The sequence below is a fragment of the Carcharhinus amblyrhynchos genome, chromosome 23 (genome assembly GCF_965287045.1).
Source record: "Carcharhinus amblyrhynchos chromosome 23, sCarAmb.v2.hapA, whole genome shotgun sequence".
Lineage (NCBI taxonomy): Eukaryota > Metazoa > Chordata > Chondrichthyes > Carcharhiniformes > Carcharhinidae > Carcharhinus > Carcharhinus amblyrhynchos.
In genome coordinates, this window is record NC_137346.1 from 21100405 (window position 1) to 21122241 (window position 21837).

Below are 21837 nucleotides of genomic sequence, written 5' to 3' on the forward strand. Positions count from 1 at the left end.
AGGGAACTTGCGGTGAAGGATCCTCTTGGGGAGAGTGATCATTGTATGGTGGAGTTTCTGGTGCAGATGGAGGAGGAGACAGTGGGTTCCCAGACACGCGTCCTTTGTTTGAACAGAGGGGAGTACGGTAGGATGAGAGAAGAATTGGCGAATGTGGACTGGGGGAGCGCGTTGGAAGGTAGGTCTGCTGAGGAGCAGTGGAGGATCTTTAAGGAGATCTTTCTTGGTGCTCAGCGGAAATTTATTCCGATGGTCAAAAAGGACCGTAGGAGGAGAGGTAATAAGCCGTGGATAACGAAGGAGGTGAAGGAAAGTGTTAAATTAAAAGCGGAGGCGTTTAGAGTAGCTAAGAGTAGTGGGCGAGAAGAGGATTGGGAGAGGTTTAAATGTCAACAAAGATTGATAAAGAAGGGTAGGAGAAACTATGAAGCTGGGCTAGCGCTTAATATAAAAAAGGATAGCAAGAGTTTTTATAAATATATAAAAAGGAAGAGGCTGGCTAGGGTGAACGTTGGTCCCTTAGAGGATGAGAAGGGGGACTTAGTGGTAGGGTATGGGGATATGGCAGAGGTCTTGAATAACTTTTTTGTTTCGGTCTTCACGGAGGAGGACGTGAATAATTTGCCGGATGTTAGAGATGGAAAGGTGGTAGGACTGGAGGGTCTCGATGACATTACTGTTACTAGAGAGGTGGTGCTCGACAGACTGGAGGGGGCTGATTGTGGACAAGTCCCCAGGACCGGATGGAATGCATCCGAGGGTCCTGAAAGAAATGGCGGAGGTGATAGTGGATGCCTTGGTGGTTATTTTCCAGACGTCGCTGGATTCCGGGGAAGTGCCGGAAGATTGGAAAACGGCTAATGTTACGCCGTTGTTTAAGAAGGGTGCCAGGCAAAAGGCGGGGAATTATAGGCCTGTTAGTTTAACGTCTGTTGTAGGTAAAATGTTAGAATCCGTCATCAAGGAGGAAATAGCGAGGCATCTTGAGGGGAACTGCTTGATAGAGCAGACGCAGCACGGTTTCCTTAAAGGGAAGTCGTGTCTGACAAATTTACTGGAGTTCTATGAGGATGTGTCTAGGGCGGTGGATAGAGGAGAGCCGGTGGATGTGGTCTTTCTGGATTTTCAGAAGGCGTTTGACAAGGTACCTCACAAGAGGTTATTACAGAAGGTCAGGGGGCATGGAGTTGGGGGTAGGGTGTTAGCGTGGATAGAGGACTGGTTGTCAAATAGGAGGCAGAGAGTGGGGGTCAATGGGTGCTATTCGGATTGGCGGATGGTGACTAGTGGAGTGCCCCAGGGGTCGGTGCTGGGGCCTCAGCTATTTACCATTTATATAGATGATCTGGAGGAGGGAACCAAGTGTAGGGTGTCGAAATTTGCTGATGACACCAAAATTGGTGGAAAGGCAAATTGTGCGGAGGGTGGGGAGAGTCTACAGAAGGATCTAGATAGGCTGGGCGAATGGGCCAGGAAATAGCAAATGGAATTTAATGTTGGCAAGCGCGAGGTGGTCCACTTTGGTAGGTATAATGGTAGGAAGGATTATTACTTACGTGGAGAAAAACTGCAGCAGGCGACGGTGCAGAGGGACCTCGGGGTCCTTGTGCATGAGTTGCAAAAACCCAGCTTGCAGGTGCAGCAGGTGGTCAGGAAGGCGAATGGGATGCTGGCCTTCATCGCGAGGGGGATTGAATATAAAAGTAGGGAGGTCTTGCTGCGGCTGTATAGGGCATTGGTGAGGCCGCAGCTGGAGTACTGTGTGCAGTTTTGGGCGCCGTACTTACGCAAGGATATTTTAGCCTTGGAGGGAGTGCAGAGGAGGTTTACTAGGCTGATGCCGGAGTTGAGGGGGTTGAGCTATGAGGAGAGGCTGAATAGATTAGGCTTGTACTCGTTAGAGTTTAGAAGAATGAGGGGAGATCTCATTGAGACGTATAAGATGATGAATGGGATGGATAGGATAGAGGTGGAGAGACTCTTCCCGCTCAGAAAGGATAGTAGGACTAGGGGGCATAGCCTCAAGATAAAGGGGGGGGCGGTTTAGAACGGAGTTGAGGAGGAACTTCTTCACTCAAAGGGTGGTGAATCTCTGGAATTCTCTGCCTGTTGAAGTGGTGGAGGCTGCCTCGCTAAATATTTTTAAGACGCAGGTTGATGGGTTTTTGATAAGCGAGGGGATTAAGGGTTATGGGGAGAGGGCGGGAATGTGGAACTGAGCCACGACAGATCAGCCATGATCTTATTGAATGGCGGGGCAGGCTCGAAGGGCTAGTTGGCCTACTCCTGCTCCTATTTCTTATGTTCTTATGTTCTATGCACAAATTGGTGGAATGGGTAGACATGTGGTAGGTGAGATTTAATGCAGAGAAACGTGAAGTGAGACATTTTGGTCAGAAGAGAGGCAATACAAGATAAAAGGGTAGAATTTTAAAGTGGGTCCAGGAGCAGAGGGACCTAGGGTATAATCTGAGGAAACTGCTGAAGATGGCAGGGCAGGTTGAGAAAGTGGTTAAAGAAGCACATGAGTTCCTGGGCTAACTTTATAAATAGGGGAGTAAGGAAGCTCTGATAAATCTAACATAGGTTTTGATCTCAATTGCAATATTGTTTCTAGTTCTGGGCAGTACACTTGAGAGATGTGAAAACATTATACAGGGTACAGAAAAGATTCATGAGAGTAGTACAAGCAAATGGAATTTCAGTTCTGCGGATGGGTTAGAGAAGTTGTGGCTGTCTGGAGACAGGCAGTTGAGGGGAGACCTAATGGAGGAGTTCATGCCTGAGGGGAATCTGGGCAGAGTTGCTGGGGAAATCTGTTCCCCACGGTGGAAGGATTAAGAACTAGAGGGCACAGATTTACAGTAATGGCGAAAGAAGCAATGGTAACATGAGGAAAAGCTGTGTTATGCAGTGAGTGGCCAGGATCTGGAAGGCACTGCCTGGGAGCATGCTGCATATGGGTTCAACAAGGATACTCAAGAGGGAGTTGGATTATCTGAAAGGGAAAATATGTAGGGCTACAGGGAGAAGGTGGGGAATTGGAACAGGGTGAACTGCTCCTTCAGAGAATCATCACAGATGGTCACTTTATGTTCTAGTCATTTTATGACATGTGATCTGAAAGACAACACCTCTGATAATGCAGCAGTCCTTCAGAACTACATCTAGAGTGGGTCCTGAATCCAGCACTTTATGATTCTGAGGTGAGAGTACTACCTACTGAGCCATGAGTGACACAACTTGTAATTACATAGCACCGTTAATGCAATTAGACATCTCAAGATACATCACAGCAGAGTTGAATCATAGAATGCCTACAGTACAGAAGGAGGCTATACCAACCACAATCTCACACAGGCCCTATTCCCGTCACCCTACACATTTACCCTGCAAATCCCCCTACTAATCCTAGGGGGCATAGCAATCAACCTAACCCGCACATCTTTGGACTGTGGGGGGAAATCAGGGCACCTGGAGGAAATCCATGCAGACATGGGGGGAAAGTGCAAACTTTGCACAGACAGTGACCCAAGGCCCAAGGCCGGAATTGAACCTGGGTCCCTGGTGCTGTGAAGCAGCGGTGCTAACCACTGTGCCACCATATCGCCCATGGAAATATAAAGCAAGATTGGATACGAAAGCAAATATTAAGGCAGATGGCCAAAAGTTAGGTGAAAGAGGTTGGTTTAAAGGAGTGTCTTTAAGGAAGAGAAAGAGATGGAGAGGTTGAGAGAGAATTCCAGAGTCTGAAGTCATGCTCATTAATGGTGAGCAATTAAAATTGGAGATGCTAAAGAGGTCAGAAATAAAATGCAGATATTTCAGAGGATTGTGGGATGGAAGGGAAAGGGATCGGTGAGGCCATGGAGAAAATTCAAGGCATTTTTCGAATTGGAGCCAATGTAGAATAGTTAGCACAGGGGGTGATGGGTGAAATGGAGTTGGCATGAGCAAGGACACTGGCAACAAAACTTAGGTGACACAGAGAGAAAAAAACTAACATTTATATAGAATTGTTAACACTGTCAAGATACCCAAAATACTTTCCTACCAATATTTTTTGGAATGCAAAGTTGATGCTGTTCCAGATGCAAATGCAATAGCTAACTTGTGCATAGCAAGGCTCGACAAGCAGCACTGAGAATAATGACCAGTAACCCGTTTTGCTTATATTGGATGAAGGGTAAATGTTGGAATGGAGGAAAATTCCCATACTTTTCTGTGAAATGATAGGATTTTTTAACATTCACACGAACTAAGAAATGATCTTTGCCTAATGCTAATTCACAATGCTAGTACCTCCAACAATGCAGCGCTGAAAAGTCAACCCCAGTTTAAGTATTCAAAACCCCGAGCACGGGGGCATGAAGTCGGGGGAAAGAATACCATTACCGATCTGCTGGAAATTTAAGCTTATGATTAGCAAATGATGTAAAACTTAGAAAAGTACAGTCTGATGCATATATCTGGAAGGTGCACAAACAATGCTGTGAAGCGATAGATGGAGCAAATAGGATGTACTTATAGAATAATTGACCAGAGGATATGTCATATAGTTTTATCCCAAAATAAAGACCTTCAGCTTCTGTTTAAAAAAATACATTCAATTTTGGTTTCCTCATATGGTGAATGGTTTTGGAAAAGATGCAGATGAGGACCACAGTTTAACACCCAATTTGAAGTGTCTTAATTACCAACGTAAGCTCAAGCAACTGAGGTGCTACATTAAAAGAAAAATATACTTAGAAGCAACTTAATCTAGATTTAAAAGACTGAGAGAAATTGTGTTTGTGTTTATAGTCTATTTGATCTTAATAGGTGAGGGAGAATCAGAGGTCACATTCTCAAGTGATGCAAGGGCTGTAGTAGTTTTTGATTGTCGAAAGGGTTGTTCTATATTTGTTTGTCCAGTTGGCTCGAGTGTTTTTTTGTAATGTGATTTTATCTTCACAGCAATGTTGAACTAGCACTGTGATTCCCAGAGCAGAGAGATTGCCTGCGAACTGCATTGTCACACCACTTCTACTTGTTATAAAAGAAACAAAATCCTGGGAGGAGGGGTGGGGAGGAAAATGAAGACAGGCCATAAAAAAATAAAAAGTAGAGAATAAAACATTAAATAAAATAGAATGAAAACAAAGGGGGCCGAGGTGGGGTAGAGCAAATCATCTGAAGTTGTTGAATTCGATGTTGTGACCAGAAGGCTGTAAAGTGGCTAGCTGGAAGATGAGATGCAGTTCCTTCAGTTTGTGTTGAGCTTCACTGGAACACTTCAGCAAGCCAAGGGCAGACATGTGAGCACGGGAGCAGGATCATATGTTAAAACGGCAAACAACCAGAAGGCCAAAGTCCTAACTGCGCACAGTCCAAAGGTGCTCAGCAAAGTGATCACCCAGTCTACGCTTGGTCTCTGATATAGAGCAGACCACACTGGGAGCAGCAAATACAATACACTAAATTGAAAGAGGTGCAAATGAAGCGCTGCTTAACCTGAAAAGAATGTTTTGGATCTTGGATGGTGAGCATAGAAGAGGTAAAGGGACAGGTGTTATACCTTCTGGGATTGCATGGGAAGGTGCCATGAGTGACAGGAGAGGTATAGGGTGTAGACTAAGTTGTCCCAGAGGGAACAGTTTCTGCAGAATGCCGACAGAGGGAGTGAAGGGAAGATGTGTTTGGTGGTGGCATCACACTGGAGTTGGCAAAAATGGCAGAGGATTATGCTTTGCATGCAGAAACTGGAGGAGTGAAATGTGAGAATGGGGTGGGGGCAGGGGTGACTCTATCCTTGTTTTGGGAGGGAAGAGAGGGGGTGAAGGCAGTGGCCTAAGAGATGGACTGCACTGTGCATTTAAAACCAACAAAACCAAAGGACTCCGAACCCAACTATTAAATATAAATTCTCCTTGGTTGTCAATAGGACAAGGTTCTCAACATCAGGAAAATTCACAAGAGTGACAAAAATAGGACTGAAATGATTATCTGTCAATTTTATTCAGACCTTAAACAGGTTCCAACTGTGACGAAGAGTCATCTAGACTCGAAACGTTGACTCTATTCTCTCCCTATAGATGCTCCAGCATTTTCTGTTTTGTCTTGTAGGCGGCTGTATTTTCCAGGAACTACGGATTATTCAAGCCTCTTGTTGGCGCAAACATTTAAAAGCTCCAGCTGTGAGCCGGAGCCGGAGCCGGAGCCGGAGCCGGAGCCGGGCAATTCATGCCCAGATCCCACTGTGACTGCTCGAGGGAAGCCGGAGTCAGGGCCTCGAGCGCTCACTCACAGCAACCGCCAGACCCACGCCGGCTCCGAAAACATTTGCTTATCGCGACCCATGGACGACCAATCCCCTCTCCTCCAGCCAAGAACCCGACTGCGGGCACGTTTACCTTCATCCTGCTCATCCTCCGGGTCCTGGAAAGTAGGCAAAGGGTTCAGCAAATCCTCCAGCTGCTTGGCTATGGACGCCGCCATCTTGCCTCCAGCTCGCACTTCCGGTTACAAGGCAGACTTCCGGTCCCTTTCCCCAGCCCTGCCTCTGACACACACAGGGTTCATCATCACCTCTCATCCACTTACAATGTTCAGCTTGCTCCTTCTTTGCTGCAATAACCTTCTTCTGAAATATGTCTTCTTTTCTTCCACTCTCCTAAGTTTAAACTTTATTTATTAGTACCACAAGTACATTAACACTGCAATGAAGTTACTGTGAAAATCTCCCGGTCGCCACATTCCGGCACCTGTTCGGGTACGCTGAGGGAGAATTTTTAGCATGGCCAATGCACCTAACCGGCATGTCTTTCGAATATTTCAAGGCACATTTCATAGACACATGGATGGGAGGCTAAACCCCTCTAACCTACACATCTTGGGACACTAAGGGACAATTTAGCATGGCCAATCCACCTAACCGGCATGCCTTTCAGACTTGTGGGATGAAACCAGAGCACCCGAAGGAAACCCATGCAGATATGGGATGAACATGAAGACTACGCACACACAGTGATCCAAGTCGGGAATCGAACCTGGACCCCTGGTGCTGTGAGGCAGCAGAATAAGAAACTGCATAATTGTGCTGATAACTCATTAATGTTCTGGGGGGATTCAGGTTTGAATCCCGCCATAACAGATGGTAGAATTTGAATTCAATAAAAAAATCTGGAATTAAGAATCTGCTGGTGACCATGAAACAGTTTTCAGAAAAAAAAACCACTTGGATCACTAATGTCCTTTAGGGGAGGAAATCTGCCATCCTTACCTGGTCTGGCCTAATTGTGACTCCAGAGCCACTGTAATGTGGTTGACTCTCAATTATCCTCCAGGTGACTAGAGATGGGCAATAAATGTTGGCCAGCCAGTGACACCCATGTCCCACGAATGAATAAAAAAAAATTATAGAAAAGCTCTGCGGGATATTTTTCCCCCCAATTCTATTGCACTGACTGAGAGTTTTAACATATTCAATAATCCCTTATTCCTGTAAAATACAGCAGCTGAAACCTGCTTAAGGTCTGAATAAAACTGATAGGCAATCACTTCACTCTTATTTTTCAGCTAGTTTTCCTGAGATTGAGAACCTTGTCCTGTTGATAACCAAGGAGATTTTATTTAATAGTTAATGGCTGTTTCATTTTGATCTGATTTATTATTGTCACATATATTGGGAAAGGTGAACGTGTTGTTTCTTGCACACTTAACATACCCTTCATAGAGTATATAGGGGAGAAGGAAAGGAGAGGGTGCAGAATATAGTGTTTTTGATTTGATTTACTATTGTCACATGTATTAGCCTACAGTGAAAAGTATTTTTTCTTGCTTTCCATACAGATAAAGCATACCGTTCCTAGAGAAGGAAAGAAAAGAGTATAGAATGCAGTGTTAAGTCATAGCTAAGGTATAGAGAAAGGTCAACTTAATGCAAGGTAGATTCATTCAAAAGTCCGATGGGAGCAGGGAAGAAGCTCTTCTTGTTGCAGTTACAAATAGGGTGTAGAGAAAGATCTGCTGTGGGAGTACAGTAGAATTTGGTCGATGAAAATATTAACAATTATTTCAATTCATACGTGTGATGCATATAGTGAAAATGAAACAAACGTATCCTATTTGTTTCGCATTATTCGCATCAGAACTCATCAAATACTGCTGAACCATGATACTATGGTTCAGGTATTAAAATATTCGTAAACGGTGAATAAGTGTTTCAAAGTCTATTGTCGTATCTTTGAACGTTACATTTAATTATTTTAACGGACGTTTTGATTAAACAGCCGGATTTATATTAATTTACTTTAATAAAATTGTTTTAAATGTAATAATTTCGTCGTATTGGACTCGGAAAATATTAATTCAGCTCCCTAATAGATACTGCGTGGAAGATGTGCAAAATAAAATGGGATTCTTTTAAAATATAAGACCAAAGATGTGCGCGTAGGGTTGTTTGGCCATGCTAAATTGACATTTGTTTCGGGGGATTAGCAGGGTTCCTTTGTGGAGTTATGGGGATAGGATGGGATTGTTGTCGGTGCAGGCTCGACGGACCGAATGGCCTCCTTCTGTACTGTGGGGATTCTATATTTACGATACAGGGAGGCAAAATAAAGTACGTGTTCTATGGGTGTGTGACCTTACAGCTGGGAATTTTTAAAAATCCCTTATGTCAAAATTGTGTCTGGGAGGGTTGAAGAACATATTGCAATTCAAGTGTATAAAACGATTACAATAAAGTAAAACAGTAGAATCTGGCGTCCGAGAAAGAATGAAATGGACCGGACTCCGATGAGGTGGTTATTAGTGAAAGTCTTTCCTAACACGGTGTTTGATTTTCATTACATTAAAGAATCTCTGATTCTAATGCAGCGTTGGATTTTCATTCCAGCTAAGAGCGATGTCAAACTGGTGCTCCCTAATGCCTAGGAATCACATTTCTGTAACAAAATTAACAACGCGGAGATCCAAATTTGGGAGGCAAATAAGTTGGTGATATCAACTTTAAGGAATATTCAGAGTGTTTGCACGTTTCTTAAATCAGACCTGTGTAGAAATTTGTTTCATGGTTATCATCTGCAAGGCCGACATTAATAGTTCAGTGGTTAAAAAAAGTGCAGAAAATGAACGGTGATGGCAACTTTGGAGGAAATTCCAGGTGTTACTCTTAAGTTACACATGTGTACAAGTGCTTAATATCTCTTTTATAAATTGCGGATACCAGCTCCATAAATTCTTTTAAGCGGTATGTTGAAAAGACTGGTCCTCTAATCATAATTGTGTTCCCTCTCCAACGAAAAAAACCGAATTTCTGAGGAACGACATTTTTATCAAGATGCAAGTTTTACTATTCACCTGACCTGTCTTATTGATACATCGCTAAAATTGGTTTAAGCCAATTTTTGCATGTAATTGCAGTTAACTGTAAAAGCAATACCGAACATTATTAATTATTGAAAATGCAAAGACTCAACGGTTGAACTTTTTTTTACAAATATTGTATCCCGTTACTTGCAGCTCGATGTAATTGCAAAGGCTAATGCTAAAATGATGTTTTATCACAAAGTAAACTAAACTGGATAAAGTTCAACTCCGGCGTATTTAAATGAAAATCAAGTAAACATTTGATTCTATCTACATTTTCTCTTTAACTTTTAAGTAATTAAATTAACTATTTAGATAGAGTGGTAGGTATCCATTTCAATGCAAAGACATCAAAGTTATGCAAGTTTTAAATTTGTTCTAATATAATTCGGGGTGGGTAACTTATAAACGCTTGGGGTCTTAACCAGATCGCGTTCTGAGGCAGCAATTGACATTTAATGAATAGATAGATAAGTGAAAGCGAGGGTAAGAAACAGCTAGTTAATTCTGCCACCATAACTTGGTCATAAACAAGGCACAACATTTAAAGACATTAAAACATCAATTTTTTATTAAAAAGTCACAAATTTATTCAACATGTTTTTCATTTATACAGTGAATGGTCTAATATGCAACGGAGGTCACAGAAGCTTAGGCCTATTATGACAAAAATGATATCATGAGGAATCCTATACTGTATAAAGCAAAAAAGTAGCAGCTATCGACTGCATATTTGACCATGTAGTAAAATCGTTTAAATATTTGACCTTCTGTTTCTGTGAGACACAAAAATAAAATCCTGTATGAATCTATATGGGCATTATTAACAATATGAATGATTCCTACGAGAGAGCTAAAAATTAGCAGAAAGTATATTTTTAACACTCTCTTTCCGAACACTTTCTCCAGTGGATGGTGCAGTGCACCTACAGTAATTGTGCTATGACTTATCTATTTGGCACCTTTCTAGTTTGTTTTCCACTTTTGTAAACATACGCAAAAAAAAGGAACACTGTACAAACTGGAGCTGTGAACCACAACTCAAAACAAACCCTTTGTACATTTTTTTTGGAAAAACAAAAAAAAGGTTTGGTTATTTGATGCCCGTTTCTTCAATTCAGATCAAGAGGTTCTAAAATGTTTTCTAAAACATTAAAGTCCTGAATTAAATATAATACGTAAACAGTAGACTCTTTCAGTTCATTCATGAGCTTTATTTGTTGTTCAGCTTTGTGTAGGTAGAGTAGTTTGCGCGTCGAACGCTTTTTTTGTCTTTTCGAGGTCGTTCTGAAATGTGTTCCTTTTGGGTTTTAGGATCCCAGCTTTTGTCGCCCAGGGTTAAAACTATGTTTAGTCAGCTCGTTCGAACTTTCTCTTTGATTGAAGTTTTTTTTAGTTTTAAATTACGATTTTAATGTCTGTTGTAACGAGTTTTGAACTTTGTACTTGCTGTCCGGGCAACGCATTGTCTTTGGGGTTGGGATGAGCAGAGAGAGAGAGAGAGGGAGGTGAGGGAGAGGGGTGGGGGAGAGGGGGCACATCATTGTCAATATTGTCCCTTGACGTTAGTTTCAGCAAATTTCCGCTAAATGGGAAGTCGTTACCAAACGGCAGCCTCGTTCATTTCCGGAGGCGGATGTGACAAGTGGCTGGTGTATCCCCCATTGGTGAGGGAGAAAGATGGACTGGGACCCGGCCCGAACACATCCGCCGCCATCGAGTGCATTGACGGTCCAGTCAGGCCCGGCTCCGGGCTTGGAGAGTCCCCGTGAGAGTGAGAGATCATGTCGGTGAACCTCTGGCTGTCGCCCGGTCCCGGCAGGTTGCTTGGGTGATGGCCGGGCAGTGGATGCTCGAGTCCGCCGAGTGGGGTCGCCCCAGGCCCGGAGGAGGGCACGAAACCCAGATCCACTGGAGTCTGAGCTTGAGACGACGGAGGACCTTGGGGGAAGAAATCGTAATTGCTTCCAGGACCATAATATTCAGTCTGATAATCTGTGAAGGTTGGGGGGGAGGGGGGGGGGTGCAGAAAAAAAACAGCAACTAAATGTAAAATCAAGTAACCTTCGACATTGGTACACACACACATTGCAGTTCTAAGAAATCAAATAATTAAACTTTGCAATCAGGCTGGCTAGATTTTATTGGAGTATATCAGCGTTATGTCAAAAGAAAAACACAAGGCACGTGAAATCAAAGTAAAATAAAAACAATGTACCATTTTTACACATTAAAAATACGCCAACTGAATCAAAACGCACGAACAAAGTATGCAGTTTGGAATTTAACTTGGTCTTCATAAATTCTTAAGATATAAGAATTAGGCCATTCGGTCCATCGGGTCTGTTCCGCCATTCGATCATAGCTGATGTGCTCCTCATTCCCATTTTCCTGCCTTCTCCCCATAACCCTCCAACCCATTACCAATTAAAAACCTGGAAGTTTTGAACTCTGAATACTTTAGAATTAAAATCGGTGATTTTAGTTTACCTCCTTTGTGCTTGGGAATCCAGTAAACCGTTGGTACCTACTTAACATTAATTGGCCTGTAAAGGCACCAAACTCACAACTTGTTCATGCTTCCCAACGCAGGCACACACACACACACACACATACACACAGTTACAACCTTGCCCATAGATTCACCTGTCAATAAAAAGTCATACGCATTCCTTTACAAATTATTGCATTCATTGCTATCCTACAGAAGCTACTCAAAGTTGATCTGCTGTCAACCCGCAATCTGTGATCAGAAACTAAACCTCCACCGGCGCCTACATGCTGCTGGGTGCCAACGTGGAATATCATAAAGCGGCCTTGTTGTAACACAGGGCGGTACGGTAAACTGGCAATGATCCCTTCTGGCCCAATGATATGCCTTGTGGTTGGATAATATCTCTGCTTCGGGGATGTAAACAAAACGAAACATGTACAAAATTCTAGAAATTTTAATTTCTGGCAGCCAGAGCAAACATTCAGTAAATTCTTTCAGAGCCATGTAACGGGCAATAAAATCAGAACATTTTTTTTGTGGCACACTGAATTATTTTCTCTTTTAGTTAATGACCCTTACATTCTACCATCCCAAACTCCCTTGATCAGAATCACTCTCCGGGCTCACAGTGTGATGTGCACCGTACAAGGCAAACACAATCAAACGTTTTTGTTCTAATTTATGTCCCATTTGTAAATCAGACTGATGTCTTGTTTCCCCCCCCCCTTCAAGATTTCACCTCTTAAGTGAAAAATGAAGCAGATGCGATTGCAAACAAACGCTTGGGAAACTATTCGGTGTTATTAATCCCTATCACACAGAAGGTCTGGCGCAGCAGGGTCCCAATTTTTTTGAATAATGCTCACTCATTTTACACAAACGCAACCGCTCTCTGGAAACCGCCACTCAACCAGTCATTGTGGAGCTGTCGGCAAATAACAACCTGCCATCGCGCTATTGCAGTTGGAAAGATCTTGTATGATTGTTCATTATTCGGAGCCCAGGTTTAAACGCGCGCACTTATTAGTTACCAAAAAATTCGATAAAATGTTCGGAAAATAGCGTGCTGCCGAAATGCTCCACAGGTATTAATGTAAAATACTCCCCGCGGGCATTATTTAAACATCCGAGTATCAAAACAATGGTTTATGTACCAACACAATTTACACCACAAAATCTTCTTAGGGTCTGTTTTCTTTTCAAACAACGGCATTGAATGTTAAACGTGCGCTTAATTCTTTTGAAGGATTTTCTGAAATTCATCTGGATTCTTCTCTTGTAAAACATATTTCGAAACTCAAGCGCCGCTGCACTGTTGTGTACACGCCTGGTGGTGCCTTTACAAGTCCGCCTGAATGCGTGCTAATTTACATAAGTAAATGAAATGGAGAATATGCATGCTGAAGCTGGCCACTAAGTGTAAGCTACATATCGGATGAAAATGATGCTGGGGAAATCAGAATCAGAATCGTCCAATAGCTGTATAGAAGACTTAAATAAATGCGCTCAAATCCGAGCTAATTTGTCCTGTCTCAGTGTAAGATGGAACGAGGGGGTGTGCCTGGCAGCTGACCCGCTCACTACCGCGCTTAAAGCACCTTCTAAAATGTTTTATTTTAAAGGTACTTTGGATGAGACAGCATTGGCGATTTACTGCCATCATAACCTAATGTCAATGAAGTTAAAACTAAACTTCCTCTACCTATGGCTCGCAGTTAAATGAATAACACAGCAAAGCGCGTTCATTCTCGTTTTCGCTTGAAGCTGACGGCAGCCCACCCCCTCCTCCTGTCGGAACGAATGGGAAAGGTGTGTACAAGCTATGATTTAAACCCAAAAGTTGTTCCTTGAGAGTGGGGGCATTGGGAGGGGAGGTATGGTTTTGTTCAGAGCTTCCCATATTTCTTCTGTACACTCATACCACATTAATTAAACTCCAGCCCCTCCTGTGCGCTTATTGTCCTCCCCGTGTTCTCGCCATCAAATAACAGTAAGTCTGATGTTTACAATCCACTGGAAGCCCCAGCCAACCTGTCACTAAACATAAACATGGAAACTTTGTTTCAGAAAAGTTCACAAATGTTATTCCAGCTGACAGTTTAGGAGCATTCTGCCAAATGAATATTTTCGACGTCACGGTATAATGTAAAAAAGCATATCATGGGCATTCTAGCGCATGTTTCTTTTTAAATTAAGCCAGTTGTATAAATTACAAGATAAAACGTATCCAAATACAAACTGAACAATTGCAGGCCCTGTTCTAACAGCGCCCTGTCTGAACTGTAATTATAACATTTACAATTGTATAAACATGTTATAAATAAATAAAACGGAAGGACTTGTTTCACGTTGCGGGTGTCCATGTTGCACAGAGAGAGAGAGCGATGTTTATATATTGGGAAGTTTAAACAGGTAAACGCTGAATGCATGATCTCTAGCAACATAACCTCGCCAAGCCGACCCATAAAGTAATCAAATAGGACCTAGCCACAAAACAACGATGCTCAACTTTGTGGCATTCTCAATGAATGCAATCTGCTTTATTTGCATTCTGATCAACTCCAAATCGGAAAGCAAAACCCATTGTTGAAAGCATAGGAAGACTGAAAACATTTTAAGGTGTTGCGATATCTATTTAAGAACCCAGAGCAGATGTCAGCAGCAAGCACAACCCTATGCCACTGCATCATTATGTTATTCTGTTTATTTTTAATATGGACGGATGTGCACGCATGTTGCGTTATTTTAATTATTTTTTGTATAGTCCTGTTGTGCTCTAGTTTACAGACTATTTACTGGGGGCTCCCTGTTCCTCACTCGGTTCACTCGCGCAGGAAAGACTGCTTGGTTGATTCGGCATATGAAACTGATCTGACATTGACAAGTAGATCGTTGAGGCAAAAGAGATACTTTAGCCTTAAAATAGCACGGAGAGTCTCTTCGCGTAATCAGTGATTGAATAAGTCAATAATAAATCAATACATGGCTAACTTCATACAGTATTTCAATTGTCCCTGAATACGCGACTGTAAAACTGAATTTGCCGCGTCCCTCTCATTAAATAAGTAATCAGTTTTTAAGCACATCCTGGGGAGTGTTTAACAGAAATGAATTGGGACTTACCCCCGTAGTAATTGAAAGGGCCGTTTCCCATCATGTCAGCTCCGTCGAGGCGATCTCCCAGGGGCCTCATCCGTCTGGGGCTGCGGAAAAACGCGTGTCTACGTGCCCCTAAAGCACTCAGCTGCTTCATCCGCCTCTCCTTAGACCTCCTGTTCTGGAACCAGACCTGGGGCACAAAGCAGCCACAACATTCCTTTTATTTCCACAACCCCGAGTTAATATTAAACCATACATGCAGCGCAAACAGTCCCATCATTCAGAACCAAGGTGAGCCTACAGCACATTTTTCAAAAAAATGCTTCCATTTAATTTTAGACCGCAACATTCATCTTGAGTCAGTCTTGGAAGACAATGCCAATATTTACATCTTCCTCTAGTCTAAAACCGAAAGAAGCTCGAAAGGCTTGCACAGAATCCGAGGCGAACTCACATTTACAATAGTCATGCAAACGATTCCAGAATTCCCTGGTCCCAGTTATACAGAGATCATATTTAAAAATGTCACGAATGAAAACTCAACTATTTACTTCTCAGGTGTTCAAATAAAGAATAGACTAACTGGGATACTGCTTCGATTTTTTTTGGGGGGGAGGGGTTGGGCCTTAATAATTTAAACAAAGTGCCTTTTTAAGATTCTTGGCCAGTTTACCTTTAAAACGCCCATTAACAAGACAATGGACGCATGAAGTAACAGTTCAGTTCTGAACTTTCTGGCTGAGGTCAATAAATAAAGTTACATTGCATGAGGTAAATTGGTGGTTCAGTCAGTTAGCACAGAAGTGCCGCAAATTGAAATATATATATAATATTTATATTCAAGAGTACATATTGCTTTGTTGACAGATGAAGTTTTGTGAAGCCAATCTCAGTTGGCCCTGCACGATAATAAGTAATTGTAATCCCTGACCTGGGACTGGCGTGTTCCAGGGTCAATTGGCTTCTATGAATTACAATGACAGCCTTTTACCCCTTCCAAACCCATTTCAGGATTCTCCGTCTCTTTATTTGTTCCACAATTTGAAAGAATGGATAAAAATACTCCCCTGTTGCAATGTAGTGACACTGGACCCCCATTACACGGGAATTCCCTTTTTGTACCTGAATTGCCTGGAAGCTGGGCATTAATTAATCGGGAGCTGGAGGGAGCGGGTACATCACATCCTTTAAACTCACGCCACTGGTCAACTTAATTCTGCATGCCGGATTCATCAGCTGCCCTACCAATTATAACCCAGCTATTCCTGGGCACTTTTGCTGGGTTGTCGGGTTGGCTCCCTAAGCAGGGGTAGTTTAAGCCGCCTCTGTCCAATCCATGTGATTAATCCGATTTCCTGGTCCAGCTATTCTCGGTTTTTGTTTTTGGTTTGAGCCGCTCTGCCGATATCATTGCTACATTTGACCCGCTTTACTGTCCCTACCCAGGTTTGCTTGGACGCGGCTTGACCTCTTGGGCGCAGACTTTTAAGTTCTGTCGGCATCCTGTGCTCATTGAGACCTGATTAAAACCAATGGTTTGCCCACCTCCCCTTGTTTAGCCTCGTTTCTTGTGCTGCACGCTTTGGATTTTAAACACTTTCCCCCACTGAGGTTTGACCACCTCGATAATCAATCTTTCGATGCGCTGTGAGGATTTATCCCGGGCCAAAAGATATCAATTAACTGTACCCGTCATTTCACAATGTTTATCCCACACCCCTCCCCCACTTGGCACGTTTCGTCTGCTTCCCCGACTTAACTGTTCTTTGTATTATATCGAAACATCTCGTTTTAAAAACCCTGCCTAGTTTAATTTCCTGAAGTAATTCGTCGCCGTTTAATGCCTCGATATGATTTGTATTGTGCTTGCCTCTCCCAGTCTCCACGTTTTGTTCACCCCCATTGAGTACTCATTTTCAAATCCCTTACCTGTATAACCCTCATGTTTAGCCCGGTTTCCTGTGCTAGCTGCTCCCGGATGTGCCTGGTGGGTTTGGGGGTTGCTGCAAACGCCGCCTTGAGAGTTTCCAGCTGTTTGGCTTTGATGGTGGTTCGGGGACCCCGGCGCTTGGCTCCCAGATTCTGTTCCTCGTTCTCGTTAATGGCAGTCTCTTTATCTGAAATATTGGCGCTTTCTGAGTCTTTTGTGTCATCTTGCAAATGATCTTGAGAATCCGGTGATAAACTTTGATCACTACATGCCGTTACTGTACAACACACAAAATGAAATGGAATGATGTATGAGACCACATCACATCAATAACGCGGTAAGACGATGTTAATTACCGAGAGGGTACCGGTCATTGATACACAACCCCGCTGGATCGCACAATTGTTGGGGGTGGGGGTGGGGAAATTCTATGAGCTAAAATAGGAGATATCCCAAACAGACTTAAGTTTAAATGATACAAAGAGGAGCGTTTTAAATATTCCTCCTCAACTCTCCCCTAAATACAAAATAAGGGGAGAGGACGTTGGCACATTTAAAAACCGTAATAAAATGACAGGATGGACATAGAGGAGAGCGTTTACACCAACGCCGCACACTGTGGTGTCTGCTCCCCATGATATGTGGATATAGCAGCACATGGGATTTATGAAGAATTGAAGAGAAATCAACCGGCCAATAATTGTGAAAATGGGGCGGACGTGGAGACTCAAAGCATGTCACACTCTCTTTTGTAATCAAATCCCCGTACAGCCCCAATTCCGAATACTTTACATTTAACACTGACCAGCAGCGCTGTTTTGTGGTGCTGTTGCTATTTCGTTTTATAAAACACGTGCGGGCGGGATTCGATGAATGCTACAAGCCGACTGCTACAATAACGTTAAGGCTAAACAGTTCACTGGATAACAGTGTCGCTCAGATTCCCCCCACCCAGCACACACACACACACACACACGTACACACATGTATTTGGCCTTACCTGACAGCGCGCCGTTTTCTCTCGAATTATTGCTGTTTAAAAAATCGTCCTTGCAAACAAATTTGTTCTCGTCTATGATGTAGAGCTCTTCTCCAGTGGAAAGTTGTTTGTTGCATATCATACAAGTGAAACAGTTCAGATGAAAGACTTTGCTCCTCGCTCTCCTCACCAGATCGCTCGGGGAGATACCCTGATAGCAGCCGGCACACTTGGTACCAAAACGACTGAGGCGCACCACCCAGGAGGGGGAGAAAGAAAAAGTCCAATAAATTTTCAAATTTCATTCAGTACAGTTAACTACTTTAATCGCGGCCGGTTAGGACAAGCAAAGCGCAGACACTGGTTTGCATTTACACAGGGAGGAGGACCAGCGTTGACATTTAATTTATGTTTTGCCCGCATATGTGTGCACCAGCCCATAAACAGAAATGAAAAGCCACCTATAATTGTGCGGGTCCGCGCCACAGAAAGCAACTAACTGAAACCACCCAACTATCGGGGCTGTTATAACGGCCTGGAACAGATTGCTCGCTGGCCCGTTATTTATTCTTAGTAAAAGTATTAAAAATCAGTGCTGATATTCCCGAGAAATCTATACCAGTACACTGACCAGAAGTGTCCAGAATGCTATGGGGAATTCACATGCATGTTATGATTCTTCGTAAAGCCAGCGGACTTCAGGTATTATTTGCATCAGCTGGATTAATGTGTAGGCTTCCATTTCGATTTAAAACGCCAGAGTGGACATAAAAGTCCCTTAAATGAGTTTTAATTGTCGGTAAAAGTAAAGATAGCCATGGTCACAGCGTCATGGTGTTATCTTTCAGAAGATGCAAGCTCTTTAGCTTATTTGTAAGGATGACGGGACACCTATTCCATTCCCGGCTTGCTCAGCCTGATACAAAGTTTGCTGACCAGCCCGAGGTATTTTACGTTTTTTATGGTGAAGACATTTCGGTGCATGATTTAATTTCAGTGCACTTCTTGACTAAAATGGTGCTTAACGAAATCGTATTCCAAGTGAGCACAAAGTACTTTGCCGGGGTTCACCTGCAATTCTGCCTAAGCCAGGGCGAGGGCTCGCCAATATACTCGAGAAAAAGACCTTAAAAGGCAGCAGGGGCGGCAATTGTGTGGGGAAGGTTTTCGTAACTATCGATGCGGGCAGAAAATAGAATAACAATCTATCGAAAACTAAATTTTAAAAATAATCTCTTGTCCATGTTGGATGTAAAAATCATTGGATTAATAAACGTTACGTCATTTACAGGTGACGGCAGATTGAAGTGATGACGGCGTATGATCCCGGAGGAGGAAGGAGACTTCAGGAGAGCCTGATTAGAAAGGTCTCCAAACTTGACATTAAACCATTCATTAATAATAACTGAGGAGTTGGCTAGTTCAATCAATGGTTCCGGTGTGTAAGCAATAGGTAAAGGATACTTTGCTGTCGGGAATTTGAAACAGAACTGGTAGTTTGATTTGAGGGAAGAGATAATAGAATTTAAAATGTTAAAACATCTAAAGCAAGTAAGGGTTATTGATTTTTTAAAAAAAGTAATACTATACACGATTGCAAATGAAAGTTACTGTGAACAATGAAAAGTTAGATAAGAATAACTTGCTTCGGAAGCAAGATTAAAAAAACACTACTTTACATCATGCAATATATCTATCAGAATCACCTTGTACATTTTGGTTCTGTGTTTTAGTTCCTAGATGGGGGAAATTGCATTTGTGCAGGTATCTGTGCGGTGATTGCGCTGAGGTGATTGCTGACAAAAGGTTTGCCCACAAACCCTTTTGTCTGTGATTTCCTCTTCACTTTGTTATTCAAGACCACTTATCATCACATCGTTACAATAAAGTTTAAAAAATACCGAGGATGCAGACAGAGTGAATGGATTTCCTCTAGGATTCGTAGTTATTGATCTTTGCTTTAATTTGCCTCAGCAATAGAAACGTGCAAACTCCCCGCCGTGTTTTCGCCTGCCGAATACACATTTTCTGTATTTCAGACCCGCAGAGTTGCTGGACAGGGCTGAACGAAATTGTGCGAATTCCTACCTTCACGCAATTCAGTTATTTCATCGAATTGCAAAGCGGTTAAAAGTTATCCGAGGAATTAGTGCTATATTTACTATACTAATTTATTCGAGTCAATCAGGCTTCATAAACATGAAAGTTATTCCTTTTTTTAGAAAAACTAAGGATAATCCGTTACATTCACTAAATAAGATCCCAATAAAGTAAATTAACAGGATAATGTAAAGCAAACTTGAAGTTTACACCGTATTAATACAACAAGGCACCACCATTCCGACGATGCCTTGGAAAATGCAGCCAAATTGCACTTACCGAAAGAAGTCGTTTTTGCAGTAGAGCTTTCCTTCTCGTGAAAAACATTTTTCTGTTAAATTGCATTTACATTCGCAGCACTGTACACATTTCACATGCCAAGCTCTGTCCAGAACGTTTAGTAGAAACCTATCAAGAATAGGCCTCTCGCACCCCGCACAGTGCACCATTGTCTTTGGATTGTTCCCCGATAATGAGATAGCTGACGGTTAGATATTTGGCTGGTAATAATGAGGTCCTCGAACGTCCAGCACGCTGATCCTTAGAATGGCTCTTATCAAAGGGCGATGCTTTTCCAACGGATGAAGTGGCCAGCGGTTTTATTTTTTTGTTGTTGTTCTTGTTTCTGTTGAGGTAGCTGATATGAGTCGAAGCAAACCGATTGCAGGTGTGCTGCTAAAGCAACAAATCGCCCTCTTCAAAATAAATGACTACAAAACAAAAAAAGGGGAAAAAAGAAACTACACTTATCAACAAGCAACAGTGCTGTCACTCCGGAGTATTAAATTGTTGATTTCAACATGATGCACAGAAGATGCCAACTTTGTTTGTTTGGTTGGCTTTTGTTTTAATAATAAATACTGCAGTTTGCTTGTCTTGAGTACCATTAGCAAAATAATAATTATAACACATAGATAGATATTAAATACTCCAGACATAAAATATGGGTGACAGGCCTGTGGCAAGCATTGACTTTGATTTCATGATTTAACTTTCCTGGTCTGGTAGAGAAATATCCCCCAGTCGTGTTTACTGTAGAGCTAGAGCAGTTGTGTGGGTAAACATGCCAATCACCGGCTGCTCCGGCTGCCTTGCCCGCCGCACGCCCCTCACTCCACTGCATGCTTCCTGGAGCTGGTGCACACCTTATTCACATCGCCGTCACGCGTCCCGCCGCGTCACCGGCGCCCCCGTCCAATCAGCCGCCGCGGCGCCATGGCAACCGCTAATTTATGACACTTTTTTTCTTCCCCCTGTCGCGTTGTCCTCTCCGCCGTACTGCCTTCCACCCCCCCCCCGCCAGCCCTCCCCTCTGCCTTCCCCGACCACTCGCAACATCTCCGCCTCAGAGAAATAAGGCAAGCCGCGGGCCGCTTCCAAAAAGGGGTTTTAGGTATAGTTGCATTTTGTTGCTTTTGTTGCATTTCTTCGCTCAGTTTTTTGGAGGGGGGGGGACTGCTTTTATCCACTCCAGTTGCAAGATTCATTTGGGAGGGCCGGTGGGGGGGCTTTGCTTTCACCCCCTCCCGTTGCAATATTAATTTTGGTGGGGGATTTGCCTTTATCCCCTCCGATTGCAATATTAATTTTGGTGGGGATGGGGGAGGGTTGGGGGTGTTGCTTTTATCTCCTCCCATTGCAATATTAATTTTGGTGTGGGGGGTTGCCTTTATCCCTTCCTATTGCAATATTAATTTTGGTGGGTTGGAGGTTTGCTTTCATTTCCTCCAGTTGCAATATTAATTTTGGTGAGGGCCGGGGGTTCCTTTTATACCCCTCTAATTGCAAGGGAAGCGTCTGGCTAAGAGAGAGAGTGGGGAAACAGAGAGCAAGTATGTTCAGACCCCCTTTTTTTGGGGGGGGGGTTGTTTCTTTTTTGGAGGG

General features: G+C 42.9%; 2 protein-coding genes across 2 annotated transcripts in view; both read right to left on the reverse strand.

Annotated features, from left to right (window-relative positions):
* aatf (apoptosis antagonizing transcription factor) overlaps positions 1 to 6492 on the reverse strand; it is a 102568-nt gene extending 96076 nt beyond the window's left edge. Inside the window, exon 1 of the mRNA XM_080210735.1 lies at positions 6393 to 6492. Within this exon, the coding sequence (XP_080066861.1) occupies positions 6393 to 6477 (85 nt within the window). The 5' untranslated portion in view covers positions 6478 to 6492. The remainder of the gene's footprint in view (positions 1 to 6392) is intronic.
* A 3447-nt stretch (positions 6493 to 9939) lies between these two features.
* LOC145357404 (LIM/homeobox protein Lhx1-like) lies at positions 9940 to 21059 on the reverse strand. Its single transcript, XM_080210730.1, has 5 exons — positions 20233 to 21059; positions 17875 to 18098; positions 16874 to 17151; positions 14969 to 15134; positions 9940 to 11346 (listed from the first exon to the last, which is right to left on the reverse strand). The coding sequence occupies exons 1-5, from the start codon at positions 20400 to 20402 to the stop codon at positions 10952 to 10954; spliced, it is 1233 nt and encodes a 410-aa protein (XP_080066856.1). The 5' UTR covers positions 20403 to 21059; the 3' UTR covers positions 9940 to 10951.
* Positions 21060 to 21837: the final 778 nt, after the last annotated feature.

What these genes read in the sequence shown, in the direction of transcription:
- LOC145357404 (XM_080210730.1), bottom strand. Translation starts at nt 20,402, where the DNA reads ATGGTGCACTGTGCGGGGTGCGAGAGGCCTATTCTTGATAGGTTTCTA. An exon ending in AGAAAACGGCGCGCTGTCAG is followed by an intron (nt 17,152 to 17,874) that starts GTAAGGCCAAAT and finishes TGTGTTGTACAG; the next exon opens with TAACGGCATGTAGTGATCAA. An exon ending in CCCTTTCAATTACTACGGGG is followed by an intron (nt 11,347 to 14,968) that starts GTAAGTCCCAAT and finishes CAACCTTCACAG; the next exon opens with ATTATCAGACTGAATATTAT.